At 44.9% G+C, this 18,761-nt stretch overlaps 1 protein-coding gene across 2 annotated transcripts; it reads left to right on the forward strand.

Annotated features, from left to right (window-relative positions):
• Positions 1 to 410: 410 nt before the first annotated feature.
• On the forward strand, positions 411 to 18,539 carry LOC6566070 (zinc finger protein hangover). Of its 2 annotated transcripts, none has more exons than XM_043216173.1 (9): positions 411 to 1,058; positions 8,073 to 8,402; positions 9,396 to 9,542; positions 10,420 to 12,220; positions 12,533 to 12,788; positions 12,927 to 13,671; positions 13,987 to 14,661; positions 14,957 to 16,160; positions 16,467 to 18,539. In XM_043216173.1, exons 1-9 carry the CDS (start codon positions 822 to 824, stop codon positions 17,111 to 17,113), a joined length of 6,042 nt encoding a protein of 2,013 aa, XP_043072108.1. In that variant the 5' UTR covers positions 411 to 821; the 3' UTR covers positions 17,114 to 18,539. The 2 variants fall into 2 exon arrangements, with proteins under 2 accessions (XP_043072108.1, XP_043072109.1); XM_043216174.1 differs by having other exon boundaries at positions 10,420 to 12,208.
• The last annotated feature ends 222 nt before the right edge of the window (positions 18,540 to 18,761 follow it).

Below are 18,761 nucleotides of genomic sequence, written 5' to 3' on the forward strand. Positions count from 1 at the left end.
TGTATGTGCTGCAAACATATATTGCGACAATAACATTGATTTATTATTTTTACCTGGTTTAGTATATAATCTGTCAACCTAAATTAAAACCAAATCGAAAATAATAAAGAAACGTGAGAATGTGCAGTAGATTCAAACAAAACAAAAATCAGCACGCACACAAGCAAATCATGTTGAACGCAGAATTGACAATTGCGATAGCAAACAGCTGACCACAGCCGATAGATGGCATCAGCAGCCATGGACTTGACAGCTGCACAATCGATACAGACAATCGAAAATTATATCGCTGTTAGTTAACATACTCTGTTATTTATCGATTGTATCATTTGTATCATCGATTGTTCATTGAGGAGTTTTCATTTGTTGTTGTTTCGCCGCAGGGTTCGGACGTGTGTTTTATTTGTCGAGTTGTACGTTGGAAGCAGTTCATCTCGTCTTGCGTTGCGTTAATTTCTTCTTTTTTACTTTTTTTTGCTGTGTAATTTTGTTTTGCCCACTAACCAAACGCAAACAACGGACAAACCACGACCACGAGACGGAGTCGTCTACCGACTAACCGATACCGATATACCCACAAAATGTCCCAGTGAAATGTGACGACCCGACGCGAAAAAGTGTCCGCAATCGCGCAGTCGAGGCGACAAAAAAGAAATAAAAAACCATTTGCAAGAAAAAAGAAAAAAAAAGTGAGAGGAATCGGCAGCGACGCTGCGCCCCCATTCAAAATAAAAGTGAAAACGTGCAAAAATACACAAAAGCCAGCAAGAACAGCAGCAGCAAAATATTCATTCGTTTAGTTAAAACTTTTGTGCCCAAAAATGTGCGACGCTGCCACAACAACAACAACAGCAGCAGCAACAACAACTGCAGCAGCACAAGGAACAGGAACAGGAGCTGCTGGCGATACAGCGATGGAAGAACAAAATCAACGAGAGCGACAAAGCTGCTGTCGCCTGTGCCTTGCGCCCGCCAGCGAATGCATTTCGATCATTAACAGTTATGCGGCCGATAAGGAGCCGCTAGCCACTAAAATACACAACTGCGTAAATATCAAGGTGAGTTCTTCAAACAGACGACGCTCTAAAGAGTTGCCAGACACACACATACACACACACAGACACACTCACACATAGAGAGAGATACACATGCATATATACACATACGTAATACATTCTCATCCACTAGTCATTTTCGATATCGAGATTCGATTTCTACCTGCTGCTACTGCTGTTGCCTCCTCCTCCAAAACGAAACAGTTATACACACTACACTAGCTAACTCCCATGCCCCGCCGGAGTAGGCCGGCTGCCACACCCGTGCTGGCGGCGCTGGAGTGGATGATGGGTCGGGTCGAGTCATCCATCCCAGCGTCAGCACCACCACCACCACCATCAGCAGCAACAGCAGTAATAATAGTTGTGCGCTAATCGTGTAATCGATAACACAATTTCCAATCAACTTAATAACTCGAAACATAAAAAAAAATAAAATAAAACAAGAAAGTGAGGTTAAATACGAAACCAAAAGTAAAATATGCCTCATCAGACGCGAGCTGCTCTGCTCTGCTGCTGGCTGGCCCCATTTGATTGTGCAAGCGATGGCGACGATGACGATGACGGCGTCGTCGTTGTCGGCAACGACTGCTGCTCATTGCCCGCTGCAGCATTCCCCCTCCCCCATTCCCAGTCAGGCAGCCAGGCCAGTCAGTGGCAGTTGCCCGTGAGCAACATCATCATCATTGGGGAAACAACGGAATCGAGCACTCGTTTTATCCATGCCCCTATATGAATGTTGTGTATGCTCCGGCTCTGCTCTGGCTCTGGCTCTTTCATTGCTTTCAAGTGCCAAGTCACGATGCCCAACGACGACGACGACGACGGCCATCGCCATCGCCATTTATTGGTATTGGTATTGGTGTAACTTTGTCGTTGTCGTTGTGGTTGTCGCTGGCTGGTTGACGTTGCCTGTGGCTCGCTGCTTGCTTTGCTTGCTTGGCTGGTTTGTCGTTCGCTGCTGCTGCTGCCGCTGCTGCTCGATTGCCGACGTTGACTTGACGTCGTCGTCGTCGTTGTCGTGGTTGTCGTCATCGGCATTTCGTATGTGCTACGTTGGCAGCTGCTGCTGCTTGCTGGCTGCTCTGGGAATCGTTCGCTGCTTGCCGTTGCCCATTCCTATTCCTATTCCCGTGCAGCGGATTGAGGTTAGAATTGGCCCGGCAACAATGTCTTTCTTTTCTTATTCTTTCCCCTTTTTTTTTTTTAAATAATAACAACAAACTATGTTGATGCCTCTTTTTGTTTATTATTTACAAAATTTCGTTTATTGCTGCTTCTTCTTTCCATTCTACTGATTTTTGTTGTTGTTTTTTAAACTTGCCGCCGCCCGCTTTTCCCAATTCGTTTAGAGATGAGCTTGTAAATTTATCGAAAGTGGGCATGTAACATTAATTGGCACCGAATAATTGAGTAGCTGAATATAAAGTAACTTAAATTATAACAGCGTGCAATAAGTAATTACATATATATATATATATATATATATATACATACATACTCGTATATGCAATTATTTATTTACTCTTATATGTATATATATATATATATATATATATATATATGTACATAAATAAGAATTGATTTTCGCAGCCAGAAAGAAGCACTGCGTGAGCCCATCACTAAGCACGACACGAAAAATCAGCACAAAACGTAGAGAGCAATGAGCGGCAGCGGCGCCCGCCGCCGTCGAACCGAACGAACGCCGTTCAACGGGCAACACACAGCACACAACATATAACACAATTTTCGAGGCCGTCAACGTCTCTATGAGAATTGAGAGCGAACAAGCGAGGGCAGAGCAAGAGGAAGAGATGTGTGCGTCTGTGTGCGTGTGCGTGTGTACATGTATTATGCCTTTATATGTGTGTTTGTATACATACATACATATGTATATATATATATATGTGTGTGTGTGTGTGGAGCTTGGGTCGCGCTTGGTTCGTTTCATATCGGTTGTGTCTGCTTCTTCTGCTTCTGCTGTGCCTGCCCAGCGCCAGAGCAATTACGTATAATTTTTGTGCTCGCCTCGCTACTATGGAATTCACAGCAAATGGTGCCCGGCGGTGCCCGATGCCCCCGCGAGTCGAGTCGAGTCTCTTACAGTTGATGGTTGCCAAGTTGCTGCACAACCCAAAACTCAATCCGTTGCCCATGGCCCATGTCCAATTCTCGATTTATATCAACAGAATCAGCGAAAGAATCCAAGCCTGAATCGAACCGAGCAGCAGCCGTCCAGTTCAGTTCAGACCAGTCTATTTCCGTTCCCGTTCATCACCCTCCCCCCGCCACTGGTCTTGATTCCTTGATGATGCTTCTCTCTCTGGCTCTCCACCTCTGAATCTCTCGTTCACTCTGTCTCGCTCTCTTTGGTGATTGCGCGCGCGCTCTTGTCGTGTCCTTCACTGGCTTCCAATTTTGTGATTCGACTCCTCGCCTGGGCCATTGATATCCGGTGCAGCCAAGGCACCTCTGGGGCAAAGTAGTCGTAGTAGCAGCAGCAGCCGCCGCCGCCGCACAAAAGGGAATAAGTAAAACGCAAAATGTAGAAAGAAAAAACACACACACACAGAGAGAAGCAAAAGAATGAAGAGAAGAAGGAATGTGAAATAACAGCAAAATGTGAAACTGCCTTTGGATTTGTTGGCTTCGCTAGCTTCGCTGCTTTGTTGCTTGCCTGTCTGCCTGCCTGCCTGCTGCTGCTGCTGCTGCTGTTGCCTGGTGCTCTCGGCTCGGTTATTGATTCTTTTGCAGGGCACAGCTGAGCCACAGCCAGGCAGGCAGTCAAGCCCAGAGTCGCCCTCGTCGTCATCCACTTTTCGTTCGACACAAAATGGTTGCCGGCCGCTGCTGCTGCTACGAATGACGACGGCGACGACGACTCTTTGGCCTGCGCCCCCGGCAACGACATCATCATCTACGTCGGCGTCGTCGTTGTCGTCGTCGTCGTCTTCGTTGTCGTCGGCACGTTGTTGCTGCGTGTACTTTGGTTGGTGCCTGGTGTGCTTGCTGGGCTGCTCTTTGGTTTCGCTTTGGCTCGATTTCATGGTGAATACACCAGCAACTAGCAACTAGCAGCCAGCAACCAGCAGCAGCTCAACCAATACACACACATGACACACACACATTGCGACCGACCATTTGGTTGGCGTCATCGTTGTGCGGTTCGCTTGTTATCTGGAGGCGGACCACATGTACACACACACACACATATGCACGCACTTACTCAGAGTAGAACAGCAGTAGCAGTAGCAGCAGGCCTAAGGAAGGGGAACAGGGCAGGGCAGATACAAAAACACACACACACCTATTCACATACATGCCGAGTGGTTTTTTTTTTTTGGTCTGTTGGTGTTGTTGTATTCAAGCAGATTAACCTGGTGAAGTTGCAGTTGTTGCGCCCGCCTGCTTTCCGCATCGAATTTCGGTTACACATCATCATCAGCAGCAGCAGCAAAGAAAAAAAAACTTTCTCTGATCAGAAAAAAGCGCTCGCTGGAGAGAGAGAGAGAGAGATGGCACTGATAAAAACTCCAATGGGAGAGAGCACACACACACACATCGACATTTTTGCCCTTTTACATTGCATATTGAAGTTTACCGTTTCGAATCGATAACTAAACGATTTATCGAGTGCAAATGCACTTGACTGCTGTTGTTGTTGTTATTATTATCGTTGTTGTTGTTGTTATCGTTCTGCTTGCCGTGTGTAATTCAATATGGGAACAACAACAATAGCAACAACGGATGAAGATCGCCATTACTTGCTAATGCTTAGGGTTACTTTTGTTGGACAGGACACACACACACACACAGAGAGAGAATCACACACACAATCGCACACACAACGAATAAGGACACAAAAGTAAATACGGCAATGAAGATAAAGATATGAGGAACAAGAACCCGAAACTTGTTCAGGCTCCGAGATCTCATGCGGCGTTGCTGGACTGGACAAGCTGAGCTGAGCTGTGCCTGCCTGTCTGTTTGCCTGACTGCCTGCCTGAGTGTGGAGAGTGGGGAGAGCGAGAGAGACACTCGTAATTCTGGCCAGCATCTCTCAGATCTCTGCCTTGTGCCCTGATGATGATGATGATGATTGTTGCACCTGGTGGCCAGCAGCAGCTGCTGTTGGCAACTGTGGCAGCTGCCACTGCATGTTGTTGTAGTTGTTGTATTGATGGATGAAAGATTTCCTTTTAACTTTCTAAAACCCCAGCCTGTTTTTGTATTTTCTGTATCTTTATCTTATCGAAGATAAATGCAAAAAGTGTTTAAAAGGACGAAATTTGAACTTTTGGGCTTACAACCTTGACCCCCAATCCCAATTTTCCCCAATTCATTTTCATATATTTGACAATGAGGAAACTATATTCAATATATGTATATATATATATCCATATATTTATATATTAAAGAGAGCTGCAATAATTGTATTTGTATCGGTTGTAAAGCGTTAAATTTCTTTTCAAATGTGGCATTTGCTTAATAACTGTTCACAATTGCAATTTACTTGCAATAATATCACAATGTCTATGTGTTTGTGTGTGTGTGTGTGTGTGTGTGTGTGTTGGCATTAACCAAATTAGTCCGCAATTTCCTTTTAGCATAGTTTGCGGTTAACTTAAGCAGAAGCATCGGCATTTTCGTCGCATTCCAAGTACAATTGCTGCACATTTAACCTGAACACATCAGCAACAATAACAACAACAACAATGCCCATTAAAGTCAACAACCCCCCGTCCCCATCCCCTCATCCATCCCACTTAAGACCACAACAAGTATGTGCGTGTGTGTATTGTATCTATATCCAATTGTGATTATGCCGCCATCTTCGGTGCAACCACTTGAGAAAGAGATTTGCCCAAATGCAGGATGGGAGGATGTGTTGTGCGGCTCGATGGATAGGAGCGATAGAGAGGGAGAGGGAGAGTGAGAGAGAGAGAGAGAGAAATAGGGTGATGGACTGGTGGGTGGGGGAGCTATCCAAGGTGAATGAACAACGTATTATCGAAAACCCTTCAAAGCCAAGTGGAAGGGAAAATCTATAGGATGGTAATTGGCAAATGTGTTGTGTGTGTGTGTGTGTGTTGTACATAAAGGACATTTGTATATAAGGCGAACATGGATGCGTATGTATGTATATAAATTGCTATGCTTGGTTGCGAAGGGGGTTGGGTTGGTGGTTAGGGGGTTTGGTAATTAATAAATAATACAAAAGCGTACGCATTAAAGTTGTAAAAATAAGTAAATACTTGAATAAGCAAAAAATAGTATGTGTGTGTGCGTGTGTGTGTGCGTGTACGTGTTTATATAACCATTATTTACATTGCTATATACTTGGCACCTTTGATTGTTGCCAGCTGTCAAATGCATTTGTTGCCGGCTCAACGAATGCCAATTTGTGTTTTTGTTTTTCAGTTTTTGTTTGTTTCGGTTGACGTGATGTGTATCGATGTCTGAGACATCGGTAATGGCCACGTGTTATCGATATCTTTGCGAAACGATAGGCGATGATCATAATTAATTAAATGTGTCTACACACTTACATGCAAAAGCACCATAAATAAGCAGGTATTTCTTAAGCTAACGCTGGTTCACCTTTGTTCATTGTTGTTTACCGATTGAAATTAAATGATTTGTTTTCGAAATTAAAACTAAACTAAAAGCGACAATTGTACATTGGTATTTGTATATATATATATATATATATATATATATGTTTGTTTATATTGAATGACTTCATGTCGATTACTGCACTGATTCAGCATTCGGTTCTTCACATTCGTATGTACTTCTTGGAGTAGTTCACATTCGTTCGATCTTGTTGCGATTGCAAAAGTGTCGCAATTCCACAATTGCTTATCAATTATCGCTGTAACTAAATAACTCAATATTTGGGTTGCTTATGCTGATTTGTATGCTTTCATTCTCATGCCGCATGTCTCCACACAATCTTTCAACTTAAAAGCCAAAATGGTCCCATGCCATAGGCAATTGAAAGCGCATTATGCACAAACACAAAGCCACAGCCAAAGAGGAGACTGCTGCTGCTGTTGCAACGACAACTACAACGGCAACGACGACAATTAGATGTGTTTATGTATGCCTAATATGCGGCACTCAACTGCACATAGGCGAATACATCATCATCAGGTATACATATAAGTATGTGTCTCTATATATGTATGTGCGCGATTGTATATACACATATATATATATATTGTATATACATATATACATACATATATATATATATCCATACCCATACATGCGCACACAAAATGCTGTTGGGCAGAAGGACATGCAACATGCATTTGAATTGCACTATTCCATGTAGGTGGGTAATTGTCTCTCTGTGTGTGTGTGTGTGTGTATGTGTGTGGTCGACTGCAAGAACCGTCGAGTTTTGCATATAATTAAAGCAGGTCGTTGACATTAATATTCTATCTATTTGAGAGCATAGAGGCTGACTTCAAGCAGCACGAGCCGAGCTCCTGGAATGTTTGTTGTTCTTGTTGTTGTTGTGTTGTTGTTGTGTTGTTGTTGTTGTGTTGTCGGCTATCGATAAAGAAAATTCCGGCCAACAAATGGTGTGAGATTAAATGGCTCAATATGCGGGGATAACTTCACCAGGACCAATGCGCATCCCCATCCCCCTCCCCCTTCTCCTCCCCACATTCCCCATAACATGCCTTTGTTGTCGTCAAATTACATAAAGCATAAAACACGACACCTCCAACTACATATGTCAATACACCATTGTATATCCAAGTATATAAAGCTATGCCAGTTAGCCTAGCCTGAGGTTAAAGCTGAGTGTTATTATATCGAATAGGAGAGCAGCTATATGCAAAGCAGGAGAGGAGGAGGAGGAGTAAAATGCACAAGTTTCCATATTACATATTACATCTAACATATTGAACATGCAACAATTTATATACGTATTTGTTTAGTTAATGATAAACATAAACATCTCTAATTTGGCAATTTGATTTTGATTTCTATTTCGCATAGATCACATCGGTGGATCGTCTGTCGTTGCATATTTGCCATGCCTGCATCAGTTATTTGAACTCATGGCAGAGCTTCAAGAATCGCTGCCTCAGCTCACAGTCGAAGCAGCGCCAATGGCTGGAGACGGACAAAACCAAGCAGCAGACGCTACTCGGATACTTGGATTTGAACAGGGCCGAGAATGGCAGCACCATTGAGCAACAACAACAACAGCAGCAGCAGCACGATTTAAAAATGGATTCAGCGACGTCTGCAGCTGAAAAGGCGTCCGCTGCCAACATTTTGGATGGCATACCTCAGCTGAAGAAACGCAAATCGTTAACAGTCTATGTGAGTCCGAGTCCCAAGCAACAGCAGCAAGCACAGCAACAACAGTCGCAACAACATTCTCAGCAACAGCATGCAACAGGGGCAAGATCAACAACGAAACCATCAGCTGCGGCGGCGGCGGCGGCGGTGGCAGAGTCGCAACAAACATTGCAAACCCTTTTATTGCAGGTGCCCACAGCAGCAGTAGCAGCAGCAGCGACATTGGCAACCTCGTCAACACAGCAACAGCAACAGCAGCGCAAGTATCAACAGCAGCAGCAGCGGCAGCAACGTGGCAAGCAGCCGCAACATCAGTATCATCAACAGCAGCAGCGACAGAGTCGCGTTCGTCAACCGCGACGACAGCAACAAACGGCAACGAGCAAATTCAGGAGCAAGTTGTATGTGCCATTGGATATATCGGTGCCAGCACTGCCAGCGCTGTTGCCGCCACCGCCGCCAGCTGTTGCTGATGCAGCGTCGTTGCCATTGCCGCTGTCGCTGCCACTTGATTTCAGCCAGAATCCGAATATAAATCCCAATGCAAGTCAAAATCTAAATCAGAGATATACAAGTAGCGTTTTAGTGCCGCAGCCGCAGGCTCCGCCGATGCCGCTGCCCCCGCCAGTTGCAACAATGAGCAGCAACGAGGCTGCCATTGGTGGTGAAACTGCAACTGCAACCGCAGTCACGACTCCATTGCTCATGCCAGTGACGCTGCAGAGCGCCGCCCAGCAGCTGCGCTTTTTCAGGCGCTGTTCCTATAATGTAATTGTATCGTGCATTCGCAAGCGTCCACATAGTCTAGCCCAGCCTAGCCTAGCCCCTCACATATGTAGTACAATATATATACACCTAAATCTACCTGCCACCAACACCTCTCTTTCCTTCCACATCGACCAGCTCGCATCAGCCGCGATGCTTATTAAATATTCAATTACATTCAATTCTATCGAATAAAACCCAACAACATTTTTCAACTTTAAACTTATCGATCGTGTGTCTCGCTTACAGCCGCTGCCTGCCGTGCCCATCAAGGATGAGCCCATGGACGATACGGATGATGACTTTCAAATGAAGTGCATAGATGAATCCGATGATATGATGGATCCCACAATGTTCCTAGAGCGCTCCGAGCATGAAGGCGATGTGCCACTAAATGTAAGTAAAACCAAAAACAAATCGATTACAAATTGTAAATTGAAAAATAACACCACATAAGCAGACTCATTTTGAGGAGAATTGTCGATTTTTTTATCGAGCATGAATTGATGTAGTGAAGTCCAGTAGTAGTAACAGGCAGAGACCATCGATAATTATCGATTCTAATCAAAAACGATATGAAAATTGATTTTGTGTATTACAGTCTCGTGTTTGTTTTTCGCGTATGAACAACCCAGTATGAGTAATGAATATATTTAGTGCAACAAAAAGCTCTCACAATCTCACAATGTTTCGCTAGGGGCACTACTGCGTCACATTCTGCTTTGATGTGCTTAGAGGCGTTTCATCGTCCCTCGGCAGAGTCCTTTACTCTGACTACTTCTAGTTTTGTTAGTTCGAAGAGACCAAACCTAACCGGTGATTATGCCAAGTCTGTTCTTTCCCATGGATATTACTTGCTTAAATAATAAATAAATAAATTCGATTGATAAATTCGATGACCTGCTACATTTCTGTAGTGCTGCCGTAATGTGAATTTTTCCATGCCACAAAACGTAACTGGTTCCATTACGGGCCTGATTCCCCGCCATAATGCTTGAGACACCCGAAATCCAACTGAGTAATGCAATATAAGTTTATTAACGTGGAACTAGATAGATAGATAGATCGATAGATAGATAGATCGATCGATAGATAGATAGATAGATAGGACATATGTGCGGGGAAAGTGGCCTCAATTTCTAGCAGGCGAATGTAATCGACTATATTTATTTATATAGTATATATATATAAATATATATATATACCTATTTGTATAAATCTAATTCATTTTCTAATCTGCATTTTCCATCTCTCTCTTTCTGGCTCAAAACAGACCTCCGACTATGATTATACGGCTCAGCATGGCGTGACCGCTGTTGTGGCGGCTGCATCGCTGCCGGCCAGCGCCGTTGCAAATGTGGCCGCCGCTGGCGACTCGAAGGTGGCCAGCTGCCGGGCGTGCAGTCTGCAGTTCTCGACGCGGGCGAATGCGCGTCGCCACGAGCGCAATCTGCATCCGAATCTGTTTCAATTGTCGACAGACTCACCAAATAATACGCCAATCACCAAACCGACACCGGCCCTCGCCGCCGCCTTGGAAATACAGCGTGCAGCGGCGGCGGCAGCGGCAACCGCTGAGGCAACGCGTGCCGCTGCCGGTGGCAATATATCGGCGCAAAAGTATCGACAGGTGGTGATGAACACGTTCATCAAATGCGAAAACGGTGGCTTCGACTACGACAATCCCGAACAGTATCAGCAGCTGTTGTCGCGCGACAAGGTCGATTTCATACAGGATAACAGCGAGTTTCTCGAACAGTACCAGACGATGACGTGTCGCTGTTGCAACAAGTACTTCAACACGTACAAGAACTTTATGGCGCACGTACGCAAAAAGTATCCGTTGCTGCCGCGCAACCTCTGCTTCAACTGCCTCAAGATGAACGACTCGAAGGCGCTGTTCATATCGCATCTGAAGAAGCGCAACTGCATCAATTTGTATCGTGTGCTCAACGCACTGCGCACCAAACAGCCAAACTTTGTCCATGCCAATGCCAACGCGCCATCCACTTCCACTGCAGCCGCAACGACTTCTGTACACCAGCAGCAGCAACAGTTGGTGACAGCAAACGAAACAGCAGCAACAACAACAGCAACAACAACAGCAACAACATCAACGGATCGTCCGGAGAAGTTGCGTGCAAAGGAGCTGCTGGTTAACAAGCTGTACGAGTGCAAGCTGTGCCCAAAGGGTTTTCGCACAAAGCACGAGTTCCGCACCCATGTCTACGACAAGCATGCGGATGTCCAGCGCAAGGATAGCAATTCGATACAGTGCAGCTTCTGTGGCATGGACTTTGCCGATCCCGGTGGTCGTCGAAGACACTACAATAACATGGATTGCATTGTCCGGCTGCGCTGCATGACCTGCGATGCGAAACTGGAGACGCATCAGCGTTTCCTCGACCATGTCTATCAGGATCATTTGGGTGGGGTGAGCACTGAGAATGCATCGTCCACGGCGACGACCAGTGGCTTGGATCATGCGTCCGGCAAGCGCAGTTTGCTGGGCGCCCTTGGCATCGGCGTTGTCAGTCAGTCAGCCAATGGTGAGTCGCGGAGCAGCAACAGCAACAACCACAACAACAACAACAATAATAACAACAGTAACAACAACAACAATAATACACCTCTAACTTCGACACCCAAACTACCAACCGGTGGAGGAGGAGGAGGAGCAGCAGCAACCAGTGGCGGATCGACAACATCGGGCAGTCGAGATGCACCCAAATCACAGTATTTCTCACGAATGCCACAGGTCTGTCCGATCTGTGGCCAGCAGTACAACAACTATAACAATGTGTTGCGCCACATGGAATCGAAGCATCCCAACAAATTGCCAGAGACATATAAGTGTGTCCGCTGCGGATTGGGCTATCCGCGGATCTCCTATCTGCGGGAGCACATGATCAATGTGCATGGCGTTGACAAGAATCGGCATTCGGGCGGCTTTGAATATATTGTGAATGCCGATGCAGTTAAATTGGCGGATGGCAGCACGCCCAATGTCTATACGGGACGATATGATTATGTGATGAAGGATCTGATGTCAATAACAAATGGTGGGACACTCGGTAATTTTTCGTTTGGCCTTTGCCAACCACCAGCTCCCCCCTCCCCAACCCACCCCACCACACCCACAACCATCATCATTCCCCCCATCTAAATTGTGTGTGCAGTCCTGTGCTTGCGTTCTAGCGTTGCCACATATATATATGCTTCTCAAATACATATATATACATACATATATACATATATTTATATATATATATATGTGCGTGTGTCTTTATCTTAGTGTTTATATGCCACATCTTGCTCTAATCATTTGTCTTGTCTCCACCTCCTCCACCCCACCTTCAACTCCTCCTATTCTATTCCACTTGCAGATGATGATGACGATGAAGGCGGCAACATTGCCAAAAAGATGAGACTCGATGATAGCAGCAACAACAGCAGCAGCATCAACATGAGCAGCATTGCCAACCAGCAGAAGGAGTGCCTCATCTGTAATGCGGTGTTTAGCAACAATATTGGTCTATCGAATCATATGCGTTCCCATTACACAGCATCGATAACGACAAGTGCTGCTCTGGCGGTTGCCAATCGCATGACACCCAAATCGCTGACAATAACAGCAACGCCACCGCTGGAGGTGACATCGACGGCGGCGGCGGCGGCATTGGCAACATCATTGGCGACGTGCACGACAAATACATCGACTGCTGCAGCTGCAACAAAGACAACGACGTCAACAACAACTGCAGCTGGAGTTGCAGCAGTGGCAGCAGCATCATCAGGAGCAGTCGCCTCAACAGCAACAGCATCAGGATCAGGGTCATCATCCGGCAACTTGCCGCCAGCAATGGTGCATCAGACGGCACAGGAGCAGGCGGTATTCCGTCGCAGCCTGGATCAGGCGGCCGATCGACGATTCCGTCGAATGCGCTGTCGCATCTGTCAGCGCAGATTCAGTTCGAAGAAATCGTATCGCTACCACATGCTCACCGACCACCAGGTGCAGAATGTGCAGTTCATCAAGTGCAAGCTGTGCAACGCGGAGTTTGCCTACGAGAAGGGGCTCAAGGTGCATCTGTTCAAGGTGCACGGCCGGGCCATCAAGGACGAGATGATTATCAAGCAGTTCGAGTGCGATGTCTGCTCCACGGTCTACAGTTCAGAGCTGGAATTGCAGCAGCACAAGCGCAGCGTACACAAGTCACACGCCAGTGATTCGACATCATCTGCAGCTGGTGGTGCTGGTGCTGCTGGCAAATCATCATTGAAATCTGCTACTGCAACTACCTCATCGACAGCTGAGCTGGTCGCAGACACATCATCCACCTCGGGAACGGCGGGTGCGGCCATTTTGCTGCCACTTTACTGGTACCAGTGCAAATATTGTCCATCCAATTTCAACACCAACAAGAAACTGGCCATCCACATCAACTCGCACGACGAGTTCGACTCGAACGATTACTCGTGCAAGGACTGCGGCAATGTCTACAGCGGCCGCAAGAGCCTCTGGGTGAGTCTCAAATTAACAAAACTAACAACTCGATATATATAGATATATATATATATCAGCATTGATCAGTCCAAGTTTATTTCGGAGATAGATAGATACATAACAGCCAAGTCTACTATGTATTTAATAAGGGTCTGCGTACAGGGTATCTGCAAGCCGAGCTGACTCGAGCAGAGTACTCATTTGAACTCATTTAAATTGGATAGAATTCTTTTGCTTTGTATTCGTTTCCAGTTGCGTTTCTCTCTTACAAATTATTTGGTTTTATTTTTATTATGATATATATATTGATAAATTGGCATTCGCATTTTGTAGGTGCATCGCTACAAGAAGCATCCGCAGGTGCCGGATCCCGCCGAGTGCACGCTGTGCCGCAAGATGTTCTTCGATCGCCAGATGCTGGAGAATCATACGCCCACCTGCAATCGCAAGCCAATCACTGCCACCGGCGCCCATCAGCAGGATCAGCAGCAGCAGCAGCAACAACAACATCAGCAGCAGCAACAACAGCTGCAGCTGCAACATCATCAGCGACTCATCTTCAAGCACAAAACGGGCGATGATGATGACGAGGAGGAGGATGATGATCAGTTGCTGCTAATGGACGATGGCGGTGGCGGCAGCAATGATAGCAATGCTGGCCATGCCATTGCATCAACAGCAGCAGCTGCAGCAGCAGCAGCAGCAGTCACAATAAATACGAGCACAATGAAGATACGCTTTCCAGAGGTTGCATGCACCATTTGCAGTGCCCGTTTCACCGATCAGGAAATATTCACCAAGCACATACAGAAACACGAACAGGAACTGTATGTGGACAATCCGTTGGCGGCGATGTTCGATGATGGGCCAGCGGATGCCGGACAATTTCAGGTTGAGCACCAGAATGAGAATGGGGAATACGCGTGCGATTTGTGCGCCAAGACGTTCCCGCAGGTGATAGCGCTCAAGGTGCATCGCAAGTGGCATTTCAGAGGTGATAGCAAGCAGGTGAGCTTTTTGGGCTTGTGCAGCGAGGTGGAATCTCTATTTCTGATGAATGATGCTTCCCACACCCGTGGAATATTACGTTTGTTCTATTGTTGCCTCCGCACCAGTCGCAAAAAAAAATACATAGTACAAAGACAACAACAATATACAAAAAAAAAAAGAAAAAAAAAAAAAAGAATTACAACAAATTGTAGAATTTGTTGCATAGCCTGAATGGTTTACTAATTTTTGATTTTCCTTTTCTCCTGCTTTCTATAACGAAAACCCTTCCTTCCCCCCCCAAAACATCATTTAGATCCCAATCAACGACGGCGAAGCGACAACGCTGAACAACAGCAGCAACAACAACAACAACAACAATTCGCTGAGCTCATCATCGATGCTGCATCTACGCGAACTGCATGCGGTGGGCCTGATGCCCAATCAGCAGCAACACCAGAAACAACAACAGCAGCAGCAGCAACAACAGCAGCAACATCAGCAGCAGCAGCAACAACGGACGAGCAAATCAATGAAACGGAAACGTGAACTGAAATGCGAATACTGCGCCTCCACATTCATTAGCAACAACAACCTGCGACGCCACATGTACGAGCTGCACAAGCACGAGGTCAGCAACCTGCCAGAGCCGCCCGTGATTGAGGTGGATGAGCCGTTGGCGTGTCGCCGTTGCGGCGATCTACAATTTGATACCAAAGAGCAGTGGATCGAGCATAAGCTGGCCGATGCGAGAGTGGTGCGTCCATTCTGTCCATTCCAATGGGGCTGTGATCTGTGCGGCGAGTATTTGTCGCGCAAGGAGAAGCTCATCAATCACATTAACAATCATCTCAAGGAGGATGTGATTGTGCCGGTCGCCACCAAGCCACCAGCACCGGCAGCAGCAGTAGCCAATAAAACTGCAGCAGCAGCAGCAGCAACAACAACAACAGCGGCAACAACACCAACAATTGCCTACGCAGTAACAAATGTAGCTGCTAAATCAGCAGCAGCAGCAGCAACGGCGGCGACGAAGTCAACGACAACAGCAGCAAAAGAACTGAAGGCTAAACAACAGCGGCAGGAGGATGATGACCTGCAGCTGGATGATGAGAACCTAACGAAGCAGCAGCACCAGCAGCAACAGGAGGAGGAGGAGGATGATAGTGATATGGATGATGAGAGCGATAGTGGCAATGATGATGAGGAGAGCAGCAGCAGTGTTGATGATGGTGATGATGAGGAGGGCGATGTCGATGACGACGATGATGATGATGATGACGAAGAAGAAGACAACGACAATGGTGAAAATGTTGTTGCACAGCAGCAAATACTGCAACAACAGCCTCAAAATACAAACACCAACAACAACAGCAACAGCGCTATTGAAAATGACGATGATCTCATTGAGGAGGTGATCGAGGATGATGGCATTGTCGAGCAGCTGGACGTCGATGATGATGAGGAAGATGATGATGACGATGACGACGATGACGACGATGATGATGATGATGATGATGGCGAAGACGATGACGACATCGATGAGGATGAGGATGAGGATGATCAGCCGAGACGCCTCAATTTCGACTACTCGCGCACCGACAGCGCCAAGCTAAATGGCAACGGTGGCAAACAGTCTGTGGCAAAATCAAAGACACAGCCACAGTTGCAGCAACAGTTGCAGACACAGCCAATGCTGGCCATGCACAGTAGTAGTAGTAGTCGCCACGTGAATGATGGCGAGGAGGAGGTGGATGATATGGATGATGATGTTGATGACGATGATATTGTGGGTGAAGCGATGACCATTGATGATATTATTGAAGAGGATGATGGTGTGGATGATGATGATGTGGTTGGTGTCGGTGGTGGTGTTGTTGAGGATGATGATGATGATGATGATGATGATGACGATGATGATGATGATGTTGAGGAGGACATGGACGACGATGCCGATGTCAACAACACCAATATTGGCAACGGTGTTGGCCGTGTGGGTCGACAAGATGCTGATGGTGATGGTGATGGGGATGGTGATGGTGATGATGATGATGATGTTGATGGTGGTACATCATCATCTGAGAGCGAGTCCACAACAACAACATCGCATTCAACTGGTGAGCGGCGTAATAAAAATAATAAAAATAAAAATAAAAAAGTAGTTGCATCAGCGGCACATGGCGCTGCCGCTGATCAGCCTAATTCCAGCTATACGTGTGATCTATGTCAACTTTGTTTCGATTCCCAGGAGCTACTGCAGACACATATTAAAAGTCATTTCCTCAATGGGCCATCGGCGGGGAGCAGCAGCAGCAGCAACAAGAGCAACGGCGCAAACAGGAGCACCAACATTAACAACAGCAACAGCAGTAACAAAATCAATACCAAAAAGTCCGGCTTGGATGCAACGAAGACAACAACAACAACAGTTAAGGCTGCTGCAGTAGCGGACGCTGCAACGGGCTTCAACTGAGCTCCACAAATGTACAAAAACAAAAACAAAAAGAAAACCACATCCAAACCACATCTAAACCACATCCAAACCACACACGCACACATCAAATACGCAACGCATTCCATCATCAAGAAAACACACAGCAACAACGACAACAACAACAACAACTATCGTCATGCAATCATTATCACTCACACACACACAAGCGCACACACACAGACGCACACCCACGCATATGTATAAAGAAAGTTCTGTGTGTGTATGTTAGTGTTGTGCAGCGCATAAATAACTCCATTTTTTTTTCTTGCTACTAAATTGTAGTTGCAGCAACAGCTGCAGAAAAACACACACACACACACACACGCACACGCATATTATGTGTATCCTGTATGTGTGTGTGTGCGTTAAGCCTACATATTTGATATGGTATAATACGTATACATACATCCATCATACATCATACATCATACATACAAATATGCATGCATATATAAATATGTGTACATTTCTTCATTTCATTTCAATTATTTTTTTTTATTTTTTACATGTTAAATTAGTTGGTATCACTGAAAAGAGCAGACGGAAAGTGTCTCCAGTTTTGAGTTTTAGTTAGTTAAGCTATACACACATACATACAAACATACATACCTATATAAGCATGTAGAATGAATACAAACAACATTATTTAAGAGAGGAGCTTGACGTGAAATTAGAATTGTCTGGCGAAGACGACGCACCAAAGCAACAACAAACCTTAGTAGAAGTGAGTGAGGGGAATGAAACAAATGCAAGTGGAAGGACAAACACACACACAACACACTTGTTTGATTTAGTTTGTTAGTTTAACATTAATTATATTTTATGTTTGAAATTTTTCGATTTTAATATCTGTTCTTTACCACCTGCCGCTGGGTTTAAAAAACCGATACTTCATTTTTTTTCTTTTAAATTTTTGTGTGTAATTATATATATATATATATATATATATATATGATTGATTTTATAAGTGCGTTTTCTAAATTTGAAATTATCTCAATGCATTTCCAAGTTGACAAACATTTGAAAGTCTGTTTGCGGACAGTAAATCGTTTTATTTCTTTCTTTCTTTCTTTTTTTTTTTAAATCTTTTGTGTTTTTTTCTAAGCTTTTGGCTAACTCTTTCGACTCGCATAGTTTTAGATTTATTAGACATGGTTTTTCACAAATTTAAGCATAAATTTACTTATTTCATTTCTTACACACACATATATACACCAAAAACGTATTGGCCGTCATAAATACTTGTTTAATGTCGAAACTCAATGAAAATGAGTTGCCAAATGAAATAATTCAGTTTTAGTTGAGAGATTCAGTTTTTTTGTATTTATTAAGTTCGCCAATGCGTTTTATTTGACTTTGGACACACATTACACATGAAGCAATCGTGTAATTTGAACTGAAAGAAAGGAAAAAAAAAAACAAAGAAAAAATGAGAAGAACGCATTTCTATCAAAAGTTAATTTTCGCCATACACACGCAGCATTAGCACTTTGCCCCATTTATATTTAGTATGTAATATGTATATTAATTATTTATATTTAATGATGCATTTCATAAATAATTCGTTTCATGCTACATTTATTATTCAAACCAATCATATTCGTATGTATTGTGTGAATACACACAC

The sequence above is a fragment of the Drosophila grimshawi genome, unplaced genomic scaffold (assembly GCF_018153295.1).
Source record: "Drosophila grimshawi isolate 15287-2541.00 unplaced genomic scaffold, ASM1815329v1 contig_848, whole genome shotgun sequence".
Taxonomy (NCBI): Eukaryota; Metazoa; Arthropoda; class Insecta; order Diptera; family Drosophilidae; genus Drosophila; species Drosophila grimshawi.

What these genes read in the sequence shown, in the direction of transcription:
- LOC6566070 (XM_043216173.1), top strand. Translation starts at nt 822, where the DNA reads ATGTGCGACGCTGCCACAACAACAACAACAGCAGCAGCAACAACAACT. An exon ending in AAGGCGATGTGCCACTAAAT is followed by an intron (nt 9,543 to 10,419) that starts GTAAGTAAAACC and finishes GGCTCAAAACAG; the next exon opens with ACCTCCGACTATGATTATAC. An exon ending in TCAGAGGTGATAGCAAGCAG is followed by an intron (nt 14,662 to 14,956) that starts GTGAGCTTTTTG and finishes AACATCATTTAG; the next exon opens with ATCCCAATCAACGACGGCGA.